This window comes from Canis lupus, chromosome 5 (genome assembly GCF_048164855.1).
Source record: "Canis lupus baileyi chromosome 5, mCanLup2.hap1, whole genome shotgun sequence".
Classification (NCBI taxonomy): Eukaryota; Metazoa; Chordata; class Mammalia; order Carnivora; family Canidae; genus Canis; species Canis lupus.
In genome coordinates, this window is record NC_132842.1 from 72,568,526 (window position 1) to 72,585,712 (window position 17,187).

At 40.3% G+C, this 17,187-nt stretch overlaps 1 protein-coding gene and 1 pseudogene across 6 annotated transcripts in view; both read left to right on the forward strand.

Annotated features, from left to right (window-relative positions):
- Positions 1-2: 2 nt before the first annotated feature.
- TAF12 (TATA-box binding protein associated factor 12) overlaps positions 3-17,187 on the forward strand; it is a 52,660-nt gene continuing 35,475 nt past the window's right edge. For 5 of the 6 annotated variants that reach the window (XM_072827471.1, XM_072827476.1, XM_072827472.1 and 2 more), the window contains exons 1-3: positions 36-162; positions 15,216-15,300; positions 16,030-16,281. In XM_072827471.1, the coding sequence (XP_072683572.1) occupies positions 15,229-15,300; positions 16,030-16,281 (324 nt within the window). In that variant the 5' untranslated portion in view covers positions 36-162; positions 15,216-15,228. Of the gene's footprint in view, positions 163-15,215; positions 15,301-16,029; positions 16,282-17,187 lie in introns of all 6 variants that reach the window. The other variant, XM_072827477.1, reaches the window with a different exon arrangement.
- On the forward strand, positions 8,340-8,446 carry LOC140634569 (U4 spliceosomal RNA; annotated as a pseudogene).

The window sequence follows — 17,187 nt, forward strand, 5'->3', positions numbered from 1 at the left end:
AGGCGCGCGCCCGCCGGCCGGAAGAGCCGCGCGTTTCCGGGTTGGAGGCGGGGAGCGGTGCCGGAAGTACTCGGGGAGGGCCGAGCAGTCGGACCGGCTGCTGAGACGAACGCTTCACTGGGGCAGTCTCCGCATATCATGGGGAGATAGACGCTGCTGCCTGTGAGTCTTGGGCCCTGGCAGTTGAGGAAGAAGAGCGGGAGGAGGGAGTCAGGACCCAGACCCACAGTGGGTCAGTGTTTGAAGAACCAGGTTGTGGAGGAGACCGGGTTGTGCGAGGAATCAGGCTGTTGGGACGGGACTAAGGGGCTCGGGGCTCGGAGAAGACGCGGCTGTGGGGACCCGGGCTGGAGACGGGACTTAGGGAACGGGGATGGATGTGAGTTCCCCGGCACCTGATGGAAAGCGGGGTGCGAGGGACAGGATTGTGAGGACCCGTGCTCCTCGAGAGGAGAGGGTCGGAACGGAAAGGGGCGTGAAGACACGGGCTTCCGAAGGGTAAGAGCGGAGCCGCGAGGACTTGGGCTCCTAAGAGACAGAAGCGGGACAGTGAAGATCCACGCTCCTAAGGATTCAGAAACAGGGCAGCGAGGACTCAGAGAACACTTGGGTTTGGAAGGAACCGCAGCGGGCAGTGAAGATGGGCTTCTCTGGGGACGGGATCAGGGCTTGGAGACTCCGAAGTACCTGAGGGAACCGGGCAGTGAGGACCCGAGCTCCCCCAAAGCGGGGAGTGTAAGGGGTCATGGCTGCGAGGAGATCAGCCTCCAAGGGAAAGGGAGAGAGTTTGGAAAAGATCTAGGGATCCGTTTTTTTCTTTTTTCTTTTTTCTTTTCTTTTTTTTTTTTTTCTTTCCCCATCACATTCTCTGAATCCTGAGTGGTAAAGGATGTATTCAGGGGAAGAAGACCCTTCCTTCGCGCTGCCTGCTCGGCGTTTGGCAGGCTTTTCTTGTGTCAGATACTTTATCTAGGAAAGCCCACATGCAAGCATCTCCGTTTTCTGCTTCATTCTTAACGAAGCTCTGATGTGAAGTCGAAGCCGTTTGAACTCAGTTCTATGCTCGATAAGTGCTTTAAATACCATTCCACTCGACCCTGATGGAGCACAGATCTCTGCATATCAAACCAAAGAATGTTAGACGGGAGGACAGGATGGCCCAGAAAGATAATCTTTTTTAAACTCCTGTTTTATATCTAAAGAGGCTAAGGTCCAAAGAAGGCACAGGATGGAGGTGAGGCAATGATTGATTAGATCATAATTTTGATAATAGTACCCTGCTGTGCCCAGGAAGTAGGAGAACCTTGGCTAATATCCTTGAAAACATGCTTCTGGAATCTTTGCTTTAACGTCAGACTCAAGAGGGAAATTTTTACAAATTGAGTACTTTGAGGCTTGTCACTATATTGACCTCGATACCATGAATCTCACTTAACCAGTTGAGAGAACCTTTAAACCCATCCGTCCACCCAAAGAAATACAGTAAGCTGTTTGGAAAGTTGAAGTTAAGTAAGTTGTATCCTGTATTTTTAGTATAAGCATTTACTGGAGGTGGCTGCTTTTAGGTAAAAATGTCAGGGATACTTGGGCCAGTCACTTCCCTTCAATAATATCTTTTACTGAAACCTACTCAGACCAATTAGGCACCATCATAAGCACTTCCAAATGTTGTATCATTTAATTATCACAGCCCCACGGGTTAGATGTTGGGAGTCCCATCATACAGATACGGAAATTGATTCCGAGAGATTAAGTCACCCTGCCTGAAAACACATGGTACTAAGTGACCCAGCCCCAGTCAAACCCAGTTATGTGTTTGACTAACTTTTTTTCAACTTTTCTAATTGAATTCTTCTCCATATATCAGTTTGCCCATCAACAAAATAGAAATAAGAGTTATACAGAACATATCATTGAATGAAAGCACTCTCCTCCTCTTTAAGATGTCTCTTAATGTCAAGTACTATAACTTGTTAGGGTCCTTGTCTAGTGTAGTATTTGAGGAGAACTAAATTACTGTGTTTTTAAATAAGCATAAGGCAGTCAAGATAGAAAAATGGGACCTGAATAGAGCTTTTCTTCACAATAGAGTAAGATATATTTAATTTTAAATTGAAGAGGCCAAGAAAGACCAAATTGAAGAACAAGAACTTAAGTTGGATTAACTTTACAATTAATTGTAACATGAAGTAGATGATCAGGGAAATTGGGCTAACTTAGCTGAAACTATTGTTTTCTCCCAAAGGGTTAGACTATTTGCAAATGCCTCTACTGTATGCAAGTGATAAAAACTTACACCAAATTATGAAGTAAAGCATGCCCATGCCACCATTTCAAAGTACTTGATGGTTTAATTAATGGTAACTTATTCCTGAGTTAATATCCTCATTTACATTTGCAAAATGTACTTATTTCACTCATTTGTGGCTCTAGCATTGAGTTATTATAATAGTATTTCAAAGGACCTGATCAGAAAATCATTGTTAGAGCAGATATGAATATAGAACATATTACTTTTGACCTGCAGTCTTCATGGAAAGCCCCCAGATACTTTGGAGATAAGATTCCAGCAGTGTTTAGATTGTACTGTACGTGCAGTACAGGTGCGCTGGGTGCAGAAGACAAACTGAAATTGGTACATATGAACTTAATCTGAAAATCTTACATTAATTCTTAAAGCCAGAAGGGATTTTAAAATTTGTCTGATCCTACTCAATTATAGATGTAGAAACTCTGGTCAAAGGAAGCTTACATAACTCAGTGGCAGAAGTAGGATGATACCCAACCCTCTTGACTTCAGTCTTCCCTATGCCATAGTACCCCTCATCAGCCTCTTGTTGACTATTTACCACTACCATTTTATTTTTTAGTCACTGTTGTTTTTTTTTTTAATGTCTATAGTCAAAAAAAATGGTTATAGGAGGCCACATCACATACTACAATGGGAAAACCTTTTAGTTTTAATATGCTGATTTTTTAGAACTAAGATCTAGAAAAGAAGAGCATGTATATTATATAATATTAGCAAACATTTATTTGTACTTTCCATGTGCCGGGCACTCTTCAAGGTGCTTTATATACAGAATCTCAATATATTGTCACAATAATCCCATGAGATATACTTTATGACTAAATTTTTCAAATGAGGAAATTATTTAGGCATAAAGAGATTAGATAACTTGCTCAGGGACATAAAGCTAATTAATAAGTGGCAGAGTTGGTACTTGAACCCAGACACTGCCACCAGAGTCCATGCCCTTGATCACTCTACTGCCTTTCTGTTAAATCAAAACTACCTAAATGGGACCAAACTAGTCAAAGAACTAGTGGGAAAAAAATTCCATGTTTCTGTTGCTCTCAAGTCTTACAGAATGCAATTAGTTGATTTTTTTTTTTTTTTTTTTTTAGGCTGGGAAATAGGAGTTCATTTAGATACATCTAGAAGCAGTGAGGAGAGAAACAGGTAGAAAACCCAGTCATTAAGTTAAGTCAGTCACCACAATGATAGGGCTTTTATGCTATCATCCTGGTAGTCTCCTTCACCCCAGCATTTGTTTAAATAACTCCTAAACATTTCAGAAGTTAAAGGGTTTTAAAGACAATCTGGTCTTCTACTCCCTTACTCTCTTCACTTAAAAAAATATATATATTTTAAAGGGAGGGAATCTGTAGGGTGCTTGGCTGGCTCAGATGGAGGAGCATGCAATTTTTGATCTCAAGATTTTAAGTTCAAGCCCCCAATATTGGGTGTAAACTTAGAAATAAAATCTTAAAAAAAAAATCTGTTAATGGAACAGATGTCTCTAAAAGGTATGGTCTTATAACTAATACAAGCCATCCCCACATCTCTTACCCTCTGAAAAATCAGATCCTCTTTATACAGTAATAGAGTTATAACTCGGTTTTTGTTTGAGGTACAAGCTGTTAGAAGGAAAAGCAGTTAGGGCTTGTTGTCCTGAGCCTGTCAACCATAGTTTAAATGCAGCTGGTAAAGGGGAGGGTGGATAGACCCAGTATTTATTTATTTATTTGTTTGTTTGTTTGTTTGTTTTTTATGATAGTCACAGAGAGAGAGAGAGAGAGAGGCAGAGACACAGGCAGAGGGAGAAGCAGGCTCCATGCACCGGGAGCCCGATGTGGGATTCAATCCCGGGTCTCCAGGATCGCTCCCTGGGCCAAAGGCAGGCGCCAAACCGCTGCGCCACCCAGGGATCCCTAGACCCAGTATTTAATTGAACTCCCAGCCACATAATCTTGTTTTGATAAAATTACTAAATAATTTTTACTCTTGATAACTGGGGCATGGACTTTCTGGACTTATTTTGTAAATCCCATAGCGTGTGATTTCCACATAGTAAATGCTAGTTTACTATTATAATTGTTAACTGTCCCACAGTTAATGTCTTTGTTTTTACACTGTACTACTTCCCTATTTCTTGGCATTCCAAGTAAGTGAGCATTAGAAATTTGAGTAGCCCAAAGGCAACCATGGTATATTACATAATAGAATTCAGGTTATTTACAGTCACTTCATTCCATTGTGCTTGGTCAGCATCATCCATAATTTGACTTGATGAAAGTTGTCAGTAAACAGGTAATTTGGAAGTGGAGGCACTGACCATTTCAGAATTGTTGTGATGTTTTATTTTTAAATTTCCGTACCAAAAATCCACCCTTATGAGGGTACAGTTCTATGAGTTGTGACAAATGCATACTGTCACATAAGCACCATAACACTCTTACCTAAAAGTTCCACCACCCCCAAAATTTCCTTTATGCTGCTCCTTTGTAGTCCAATCCTAGCCTACCCCAAGCCACTGGCAACTACTAATCTGTTCTCTCCATCCATATAGTTTTGCCTTTTCCAGAGTGTCATATAAATGGAATCATACAGTTAGTAGCCTTTTGAGTCTTGCCTCTTCCACTTAGCATATGCATTTGAGATTATCCATGTTGTTGCACATATCAGTAGTTCTTACTATTGCTAAGTAGTATTCCATTGTATGGATATATAGTCATAGTTCACCCATTGAAGGATACTGGATTGTTTCAGCTTTTGACAGTTATAAATAATGTTGCTATAAACATTCACATACCAATTTTTGTTGAATATAAGTTTTTATTTCTTTAGGGTAAATACCAAAGAGTGGGATTACTGGGTCATATAAGTATATATTTAACATTTTTTTAAAGATTTTATTTATTTGACAGAGCACAAGGAGGGGGAGAGGCAGGCAGAAGGGGAGGAAGAAGCAGGCTCCCCACTGAGCAAGGAGCCCGATGTGAGGCTTGATCCCCAAGGTCCTGGGATCATGACCTGAGCTGAAGGCAGGACGCTTAAGCCACCCAGGCAACCCTATATATTTAACTTTATAAGAAACTGCCGGGATGCCTGGGTGGCTCAGTGGTTGAGCGTCTGCCTTCAGCCCAGGGCTTGGTCCTGGAGTCCCGGGATCAAGTCCCACATTGGGCTCCCTGCGTGGAGCCTGCTTCTCCCTCTCCCTCTGCCTATGTCTCTGCCTCTCTCTTTCTCTGTGTCTCTCATGAATGGATGAATAAAATCTTAAAAAAAAAAAAAAAAAAAAAAAAAGGAAAAAGAAAAACTGCCAAACCGGGGTGCTTAGATAGCTCAGTTGGTCAGGCATCTGCCTTCCACTCAGGTCATGATCCCCGGGTCCTAAGATCCAGCCCTGAGTCAGGCTCTCTGCTTGTCAGGGAGTCAGCTTCTCCCTTTGCTCCTCTACCCCACTTGTGGTATGTCACTCTTTCTCCCTGTCTCTCAGATAAATATATAAGATCTCGAGAAAAAAAAAAAAAACTTCCAAAGTTTTCCAAAGAGATTGTACCATTTTACATTCACACAGAAATATATGACGTTTTCAGTTATTCAATTACTTCTCCAGCACTTGTCTATTTAACAAAAATTTTATTATTCTAATAGTATTTAGTGGTTACTCATTTGCCTAATTGCATTTCCCAGATGACTAATGATATTGAGTATCTTTTCATGTGTTTATTTGCCATCTGTATATCTTCTTAGGTGAGGGATCTGTTCAGAATTTTTGCCCATTTTTTAATTGGGCTGTTTGTTTTCTTATTGTTTAATTTTGAGAGTTCTTTACATATCCTGGATACAAGTTGTTTGTCAGATATGTAATTTGTAAATATTTTCTTTTAGTCTATGACTAAAGTCATAAGTCATAAAGTCATTTGACATATGACTAAGTCAAAAGACTTAGTCTTTTGTCTTTTTAAAAGATTTTATTCAAAAAAAAAATAAAAGATTTTATTCATTTATTCATGAGAGAGAGAGAGAGAGAGACAGGCAGAGGGAGAAGCAGGCTCCATGCAAGGAACCTGATGTGGGTGGGACTCGATCCTGAGACTCTGGGACCACACCCTGAGCCAAAGGCAGACACTCAAACCGCTGAGCCACCCAGGCATCCCTTCCCTGTGCTTTCTTGTAAAAGTTTTATAGTTTTCTATTTTTAAGTCTGTGATCACTTTTGAGTTTGTTTTTGTATAAGGTGTGAGATATAAATCAATGTTCATTTTTGTTGTTACTGATATATTTTTTTGTTATTTTTAAGATTTTTTTTTTTAATCTTAGACATGTGCAATGTAGGGGAAAGGCAGAGGGACGGGAGAGAGAATCTCAAACAGACTCCCTGCTGAGCACGGAGCCCAACAGAGTGTGATCCCTTGACCCTGAAATCATAACCTGAGCTGAAATGAAGAGTCGATCACTCGACTAACTGAGCCATCCAGGCGCCCCGATTTTTTGTTATATTTTTAAAAACAGTTGTCAGAATTACCTATTTTTTCAGAGGAAACAAATCCAATAGTATGCTAATTCTTTTTTCATAGATAACATATGCAGAATTTGAGGTGTATAATGAAAAGTAAATATTCCCCTTTGGTCTCATAGGCCACCCAGATACTACCGTTCCCCTCCCCACCAAGATAATTGCTGTTATCAGTTTATGTATCTTTCCAGGAATAATTTATGCATTTACAATTATATGTCTTTTTTTGTCTTTTAATAAATGACAACAAATTATACTCTTCCATACCTTGCATTTTCTTTTTTATTTATTTATTTATTTATTTATTTATTTATGTATTTATTTATTTATTTATGATAGTCACAGAGAGAGAGAGAGAGTCAGAGACATAGGCAGAGGGAGAAGCAGGCTCCATGCCGGGAGCTTGACGTGGGATTTGATCCCGGGTCTCCAGGATCGCACCCTGGTCCAAAGGCAGGCGCTAAACCGCTGCACCACCCAGGGATCCCTATACCTTGCATTTTCAATGAACAGTGTATCTTAAAGGTCACTTCATGAGCTTCCTTGTTTTTCCAAAGCAGTTTTATTGAGATGCTATTCACATATCATACAATTCACAATTATCAGATGTACGGTTCAGTGGCATTTTTGGATATTCAGGGTTGTGCAGTTATCATCATAATCTAATTTCAGATTATTTTTATCCCCCCTAAAATCCTCTATTATCAGCAGTCAATCCCTATCCCTCTCCTACCCCCCTCCGCCCTGGCAACCACTAATCTACTTTCTGTGTGTGTAGATTTGTCTATTCTGGACATTTCATATAAATGGAATCATACATGTGGTCCTTTTTTTTTTAACATGTGGTCTTTTTGACTGAATTCTTTCATTTATTATTTTTTTTAATTTTTAAAATTTTATTTAAGTAACTCTACACCCAACATGGGGCTTGAACTCACGACCGAGATCAAGAGTCGTGTGCTCTTCTGACTGAGCCAGCCAGGCAGTCCTGGATTCTTTCATTCAGCTTAATATTTCCATGAGTCTTACACTTTTCAATATATTTCACTATGTGGTTATACCTTAATTTATTTAACTAGATCAGTTTTTTTTTAAAGATTTTATTTATTTATTTGAGAGTGTGAATGAGTGAGCCTGAGAACACGAATGGGGAGAGGGGCAGAGGAAGAGGTAGAATCAGAGTCCCCTCTGAGCCCAGAACTCCAGGATCATGACCTAAGCCAGAGGCAGACGCTTAAGTGACTGAGCCACGCAGGCACCCCTATTTAGCTACATCACTTTTTTTTTTTAATTTTTTAAAATTTATGATAGTCACACAGAGAGAGAGAGAGAGAGAGAGTTAGAGGGAGAAGCAGGCTCCATGCACCGGGAGCCCGACGTGGGATTCGATCCCAGATCTCCAGGATCGCGCCCTGGGCCAAAGGCAGGCACCAAACCGCTGCGCCACCCAGGGATCCCCAGCTACATCACGTTTGATGGACATTTAGGTTGATATTCCTCACATGTATAGTATTCTGTTTACATAGAAGTCCAAGCTTTGCACAGTGGAAGTATCATAGCCAATGACGTTTATCGGAGGCCGATTATTGCTAATTGAAACCTTTACATAGAAGCCCAACTATAGGACAGCCCCGGGTGGCTCAGCAGTTTAGCGCTGCCTTCAGTCCAAGTCGTGATCTTGGAGACCCAGGATCAAGTCCCACGTCAGGCTCCCTGCGTGGAGCCTGCTTCTCCCTCTCTCTGCCTGTGTCTCTGCCGCTGTGTGTGTGTGTTATTCTCTCATGAATAAATAAAATATTTTTTTAAAAGTCCAACTATAATATAAATTGCTAAAGATGGAACTATGGGGGCAGCCTGGGTGGCTCAGCGGTTTAGCGCCTGCCTTCATCCCAGGGCGTGATCCTGGAGACCCAGGATCGAGTCCCACATCAGGCTCCCTGCGTGGAGCCTGCTTGTGTCTCTGCCTCTCTCTCTGTCTCTCTTTCTGTCTCTCATGAATAAATAAATAAAATCTTTAAAAATAAAGATGGAACTATGGGATCAAAACAATATGTTTTGCTTTTTTTTTTTTTTTTAAGAGAGAACACGTGTGAGCAGGGTGAGGGAATGCCAGAGTGAGAGAATTTTTTTTTTTTTTTTTTTTTTTTTTTTTTGAGGGAGAGAATCTTAAGCAGGCTCCATGCACAGCATGGAGCCCAACTTGGGGCTTGATCTCATGACTTTGAATCATGACATGAGCCAAATCAAGAATCAGACACTCAACTGACTGAGCCACCTAGATACCCTAATACATCTTTTCTAATTATGGTAGTACTGCCAAGTAGCTGTTTGTAGAGACCAACAAATTTAATATCCTCCCCCTCCTGTTCAACAATGTGTGAAATGACTATTTCTTTATAAAACTTTCAAACAATATGTATACAACTTTTTCATCATTGCCAAAGGAAGATTTTTTTTTTTTAAAGATTTTATTTATTTATTCATGAGAGACACAGAAAGAGAGAGAGAGAGAGAAGCAGAGACACAGGCAGAGGGAGAAGCAGACTCTATGCAGGGAGCCCGATGCGGGACTCGATCCTGGGTCTCCGGGATCAGGCCCTGGGCTGAAGGCAGTGCTAAACTGCTGAGCCACCAGGGCTGCCCGGAAGAATGGTTCTAATTTGTATTTTTATTATGAATGAGAATAAGGATTATTTCGTACCTTTAAGGACTATTTTAATTTATTGTACTGTTGGGGTTTTTTGTTTGTTTTTTTGGTTTGTTTTGCAATTTTTCTTTGGGTGTTTGGGTGCTTATTGAAGTTTAGGTATTTTTTATATGTAACAGAAATTAGTCCTTTGTCTTTGATACATTCCATATATTTTTGCTAGTTTGTCTTTTGTCCTTTAACTTTATTATGTTTGTTGCCATGCAGACATTTTAATTTTTATATAAAATTTGTTTTTCTTTCTTTTCATTTTTCTTTTTTAAAAAGATTTATTTATTTATTAAGGAGGGGTGGTGGCAAAGACATAGGCAGAGGGAGAAGCAGGCTCCATGCAGGGAGCCCGATGTGGGACTCAATCTGGGGACTCCGGGATCATGACCCATGCCGAAGGCAGATGCACAACCACTGAGCCACCCAGGCATCCCTATTTATTTATTTTTCAAGCATTTTTTTTTTATATGATTGAACATGTCAGTCTTTTATGGCTCCTGGGCTTTGCATCATCTTTAGGAGGGCTTCTCTCTCTCTGTCTCTCTCTCTCTCTCTTTTTAAAGATTTGATTTATTTAGAGAGAGAGAAAGAGGCCAAGTGAGTGGGAACACGAGCAGGGGTCAGGGCGTGCAAGAAGGAGAAAGAGAATCCCAAATGGACTCCACGAGCCTGATGCAGGACATGATCCCACAATCCCGAGCTCATGACCTGGGCGAAACTCAAGAGTTGGCAGCTTAACTGACACACCCAGGCGCCTGTGAGAAGTGCTTTTCATTTACTGCTGAGAATATTTTTTCCTGTTTTTAAAAGTTGAGACAATTGTAGATCTATGCACAGTCAATAAGAAATAATACAGAGGGATCCCTGGATGGCGCAGCAGTTTGGCGCCTGCCTTTGGCCCGGGGCGCGATCCTGGGGACCCGGGATCGAATCCCACGTCGGGCTCCCGGTGCATGGAGCCTGCTTCTCCCTCTGCCTGTGTCTCTGCCTCTCTCTCTCTCTGTGACTATCATAAATAAATAAATAAATACCTTAAAAAAATTAAAAAAAAAAAAAAAAGAAATAATACAGAGAATTCCCTTGTGAACTTTGCTCAGTTTTCCCCAATGGTAACGTTTTGAAAGATTGTTGTCTACTGTGACAATCAGGATATCAACATTGGTATAATTCACCAGTCTTACTCAGATTTACCTAGTTTTACTTGTATTCATTTGTGGGTGTATATGGATTAAGTCTATACAATTTAGTCATTTTTGTAGATTATTATTTTTTTTTAGCAAAAGGCGAAAGATTTATTCAATCTGAAAAGAAACCAGAGTATTTTTTTTGTAGATTCTTTAATCCATCATTACAGATGATGATTCCATCACAAAGGTCCTCCTATTGCCCTTTTATAACCACATCTGGTTCCCTGCCACCCAGTCCCTGACAGCCTCACTAATCTGCCTCTCTCTAAAATAAATCTTTAAAAAAAGAGTTGCATGCCCTATTGACTAAGCCAGCCAGATGCTCCTCCCTTTTTCATTTATTTATTTATTTATTTTTAATATTTTATTTATTTATTCATGAGAGACACAGGGAGAGAGAGGCAGAAACACAGGCAGAGGGAGAAGCGGGCTCCATGCAGGGAGCCCGAAATGGGACTCGATCCCGGGTCACCAGGATCACACCCCAGGCTGAAGGCGGCGCTAAACCGCTGAGCCACTGGGGCCCCCCTCCCTTTTTCTTTTTAAAATGAACTATTTCTTAGAACAGTTTTAGCTTTATAGAAAAATTGGAAAGATAATACAGTTTCTGTACACTCTGCACCGAGTTTCTCCATAATAACATCTTACATTAGTAGGGCACATTTGTTCCAAGTAATGAACCAATATTGATGTATTGGTTCAGTATTATTGGTTCAGTATCATCGGTTCGGTATTATTAACTGAAGTCCATGATTTATTCAGATCTTAGTTTTTCCATTTGTCTTCATGTCTCTTTTGGCTCCTCTGTGATAGTACATACTTAAATTTTTTAAGAAACTGCAAACTATTTTTACAGAGTGGCTATACTGTTTCCATTCCCACTGGCAATGTACCAGTGATCCAGTTTCTCTTCATCCTTGTCAACATTGGTGCTATCACTATTTTTTATTTTAGTCATACTGATAGATGTGTGGTTTTATCTCACTGCAGATCTTTTTTTTTAAGATTTTATTTATTCATTTATTAGAGAGAGCGCACAAGCAGAGGGAGGAGGAGAAGCAGGCAGGGAGCCCCATGTTGGGCCTGATCCCAGAACCCTGGGATCATGACCCCAGCCTAATGCAGACACTTAGGCGGATGAGCCACCTCATTGCAGGGTTAATTTGCCCTTTCCTTAGTAACTGAAGATGTTGAACATCTTTTCCTGTACTTCATTTGCCATCTGTGTATCTTTGGTGAAATGTCTGTTCGTATCTTCTCTCCGTTTTGTGACTGAATTACTTAAAAAAAAAACCGTTGAGTTTTGAGAGTTCTTTACGCATTCTGGTTACAAGTCTTTTGTTTGATATGTACTTTGTAAATATTTTCTCATAGTCTATATCTTGTCTTTTTATCCTTTCCACATGGGGCTTTCACAGAAGAAACTTTTATTTTGATGAGGGCCAATTTTCCAGCATTTCCTTTTATTGATTGTGCATTTGGTGTCAAGTCTAAGAACCTTGCCTAGCTAGAGCCCAAAGATTTTTTTCCTAAAAGTTTTATTAGTTGTACATTTTACTTTAAAGTTTATGATCCCGGGGATCCCTGGGTAGCGCAGTGGTTTGGCGCCTGCCTTTGGCCCAGGGCGCGATCCTGGAGACCCGGGATCAAATCCCACATCGGGCTCCCGGTGCATGGAGCCTGCTTCTCCCTCTGCCTATGTCTCTGCCTCTCTCTCTCTCTCTCTCTCTCTGTGACTATCATAAATAAATAAAAATTTAAAAAAAATAAAGTTTATGATCCGGGGTGCCTTGATGGCTCAGTTGATTAAGTGTCTGCTTTTGGCTCAGGTTGTGGTCTCAGGGTCCTGGAATCGAGCCCCACATCAGGTTCCTGGCTCAGCAGGGAACTTGCTTCTCCCTCTCCCCCATGCTTGTGCTCTCTCTATCTCTCTCCCTCTCTCTCAAATAAACAGAATCTTAAAATAATAATAATAATAAAGTCTATGGGATCCCTGGGTGGCGCAGCGGTTTGGCGCCTGTCTTTGGCCCAGGGCGCGATCCTGGAGACCTGGGATCGAATCCCACATCGGGCTCCCGGTGCATGGAGCCTGTTTCTCCATCTGCCTGTGTCTCTGCCTCTCTCTCTCTCTCTCTCTCTCTCTCTGTGACTATCATAAATAAATAAAAATTTTTAAAAAATAAAATAAAATCTTTAAAAAAATAATAAAGTCTATGATCCATTTTGAATTAGTTTTTGTACAAAATGAGAGGTTTAGATTTCAGAATTTTAAAAAATCTCCTATATTCTAGCATATTATTTTATATTTAAGGTTTAAATATTTGATCCAACAAATATAGAGGAGAGTATGAAGGGAGGAATATATAGTCCCCTCTCATTCCAGGTGGATCAAATATTTAAATTTTAAACATGAACCAGATGTTTTCCAGATGTACTCATATACCATAATTTATTCAATGATCTATATTTTCCCTCTGCTAAATGGAATGAACATTAGTATATAGGTTTGCGTGGGAGCACAAGTATTCATTTTTCTGGGATAATTACCTGAGAGTATAATCCTTTACTTATTTCGGTGAGGGGTGGGAGATTTGATTTATCGTCCTTAATTGTGGTATGATTTATATACAGTAAAATGCACGGATCTTAAATATTCAGTGTGATGTATTTGACATAAGCCCATGTAATCATCACCCATCTGAATGTAGTATTTTAGGAGATCCCTGGGTGGCCCAGTGGTTTAGCGCCTGCCTTTGGCCCAGGGCGCGATCCTGGAGTCCTGGGATCGAGTCCCACGTCAGGCTCCTGGCATGGAACCTGCTTCTCCCTCCTCCTGTGTCTTTGCCTCTCTGTCTCTCTCTCTCTATGTCTATCACGAATAAATAAATAAATCTTTTTAAAAAAATGAATGTAGTATTTTAAATCCAACCCAATAAAGGAATGGTCTAGGAAACTAAGGGCAGTGTCAGTCTGGTAATGAGTGTCTGGTTATTATCTGTTTCGTTTTGTTTTGTTTTATTTATTTATTTTTAATTTTTATTTATTTATGATAGTCACAGAGAGAGAGAGAGAGAGAGGGAGAGGCAGAGACACAGGCAGAGGGAGAAGCAGGCTCCATGCACTGGGAGCCTGACGTGGGATTCGATCCCGGGTCTCCAGGATCGCGCCCTGGGTCAAAGGCAGGCGCCAAACCGCTGTGCCACCCAGGGATCCCACGTTTTGTTTTGTTTTAATGAAAGAAGTAGCTCGCTTATACAGAATTACTGAAAATGCAGAAGTATTGTTGTTCGCTCTTCAGCAAAACAGTGTAGTAAAGTGCTAGTTTCTGAGGGAGAAACTCAGATTTTTCTTACATTGCACGGATTCGTTGTATTTCCTTAATAGCCAGCCATTGGAGCGATTCTTTAAGGTTAATTCCTAAATTTTTATTTTTATTTTTTAAAAGATTTTATTTATTCATGAGAGAGTGAGAGAGAGGCAGAGACACAGGCAGAGGGAGAAGCAGGCTTCCCACAGGTAGCCTGATGTGGAACTCGATCCCAGGGTCTTAGGATCAGGCCCTGAGCCAAGGGTAGACACTCATACACTGAGGCACCCAGGCATCTCAGGTTAATTCCTAATTTAATAAATGATTATTCATATTTGGTGCTGAGAAGATAGGCTATTTTTTGTCTACAGGTCTTAGTATAGAAACTCTATTATATGGAAATCCCTGTTTAAAAAAAGTCTTATTTTGAGCAATACTCAGTTCTATTTGGGAAGCCCCTTGAAGGTTGTGGGACTGTTATTTGAAAGGTATAATATGTTCAATATGGTAAACATACTGATAATCTTTAATAAAGCTCTTTCATAGCTTGCTGTGGGGAAATAGTTTGGCTTTATAGCATTACAGAATTATTACCATGTTAACAATATTTCCCTATCCTGATTCTTCCATTAATAACATTTATGGGTAAGGAAAAAGAAAGCATATGGTTAAAAAACAAACAGGTGACCCAATGTTCTGCTGTCCCCCTCAGCTGACTCTTGGACAAGTTTCTGTTGATCACTTAACCAGTGCATAGTTAGTTGCTTTTATTAAGGGCAAACCAGGAAAGGTGATTTCTCAGAGAGTTAGTTTGCTGGGGAGGAACTCAGCAATAGGGGGCAAGAGTTGATGGGTATAGATATATTCGTTCAGGTTGCTAAGCTTCAACAAGTTCTGAAAACCACTGCCATGATTCCTGCAGGTTCGTTTCACCATTTTGGCAAGTTTTCATATGCTGCTAGCTTACTCCTAACAATAGAACATTGTTTTATTGGAAGAGAATCTATATCACTATAATCATCATTAATTTCAAAAGTTGTGTGTGAAAGAGATGGAGATGTTTTCCTCACTGTCCAGTATGAATAGGAGACAAGAACAAGGATGTGTTTTGCCACATCCAGTTTGCTAGGATCCTGGTCAGTGAAGTTGTGCCAGGCCACGCAACTGAAATAGTCCTGTGGCAAGGGTGGTGGTTGATGCCAGTTGTTCATTTACAGGTAGCTTTTGAAAATGGCTGCCTCTCATTTCACCGGGCTCACAGCCGTTGCTGATGTAATTAAAGATCTAGACACTCAGATAGCTGTAAGTAAGCTCGTTGAGGCCACTGTTGGCAGAACTCAGTAAATGTGCTTCTGATCTTGATGACACCAAAGCTGCTGTCCACAGAGTCCACTTCATGGCTTTAAAATTTAGGAGTATTGGCTACTCCAGGCTAGGGACTCTGCATGTACTTAAAAGAGTGCTAACACTCAGAGAAAATTTGCTCTTGATGACAAAGAACAGCTTACTTTTAACGGTTGCTAAAAATTGTGTTTATTAGACATAGACCTGACATAGATTTAAGCATGTTTTGAAGTGCCAAAATGAACTAATCTGTTTTCTTAAGTTTTGTGACTGGGTTTTAAGTATGTTATTGTGCCATGACTTATTTGAATTTAACATTATTTGCTGTTCAAAAATAATGCATGTAGTACCTAACCAAGTATTCTATTTTTACAAAGTCTTCAAAAATGTCTTACTCATTCTAGTTTATTTTTGTACATAGATTTCTCGTTTCATTTACTTTCTTCCTTATTTAATTTTGTGGACTATTTCATTTCACTTTTGGAGAAGAGATGGTTTCTAAATATGAGGTGAGAGCAATGAACATTCTTCATTCCCTCCATTTTTAATGTACAGGTACCAAATGGTGACTGTCCCAGCTACCCTGGAGACCCTTCCAGTCTGACAGACCTTCTATAATTTTACTTTCACACCTTATCCTTTATTAAAGGTGTTTCTGGAGCTAGTTCTCTTGTTTTCCTTCTACAGTTGATTGGCCTTGGTCCTCACAGCTCCAAAAAGAAACAGGATCTCGATAAGCTCTATGAGCTGAAGTCCAAAGCTCGGCAGATTATGAACCAGTTTGGCCCCTCAGCCCTAATCAACCTCTCCAATTTCTCATCCATAAAACCGGAACCAGCCAGCACCCCTCCACAAGGCTCCATGGCCAATAGCACTACAGTGGTAAAGATACCAGGCACTCCTGGGACAGGAGGGCGTCTCAGCCCTGAGAACAATCAGGTATCATCTCTTCCTTTTCGCTCTCCTAGGCATCTCTTATCTGTGATTTGAACCAGTAATGCTTTGAGAGTTGTTGATCTCAGATGCTACCTCTTCCTCTCAGCTGGAAAAGAAAGCCTTTTTTTTCCCTTTGGACTTCTAAAGTTCTTTATCAAATGATCATGTACAACATTGATCAGTGTTTACTCTGCAGTGTTTATGTGTATGTATGTATATGTACATACAGTTACACACAAACAACGTATTGCCTATGACAGGTTTTTATATATGTATATAGAAAAAATATATATATGCTTCTTATATGCTATATAATTCTTAAATAAAATAGTAAAATAACTAATGGATTCATTATTCATTATCCCTGTAATAAAAATACCATTGCTTCTAGTCTTTTCTCCTTCTAGTTCGTCCAGCTGCTGCCATTATTAACTTTCTACACTGGTTCTAAAATCAGCACCCCACCCCCACTCCTTTCTGCCCATGATTCTGATTCTGCCCTCCAGAGCCACAAGAGGCAAGAAATAAGTATAGTCTCTTGTCTTGGGCCTTGTAGGCGGGATAGAATAGGAGGGAGAGACATTTCAAGAAAATGGTGGGAGGGACTAGCAAAGATAAGTAGGGAGGGTTGGGCAGATAGGAAGCTAACGTGTGTTTAATGTGGAGTCTGTTGGAACAGGAGGGAGGTAAAATTGTATAGGAGGGTCATGGGAGAATATACTGGGCAGATACTAGTTAGTCTCCTCTGAAACTTTTGATCATTAGACAGTCTTTGCAAATATTTAATAGAGGAATAAGAGTAACAATAAAAAAAAGTCATGTCTTAGGAGGACTAACTTGGCAGTATGTGGACAAGAAACGTAGGAACCATGGCAGACTGAGAGAAGACAAAGTCTAAAACTTTCACAG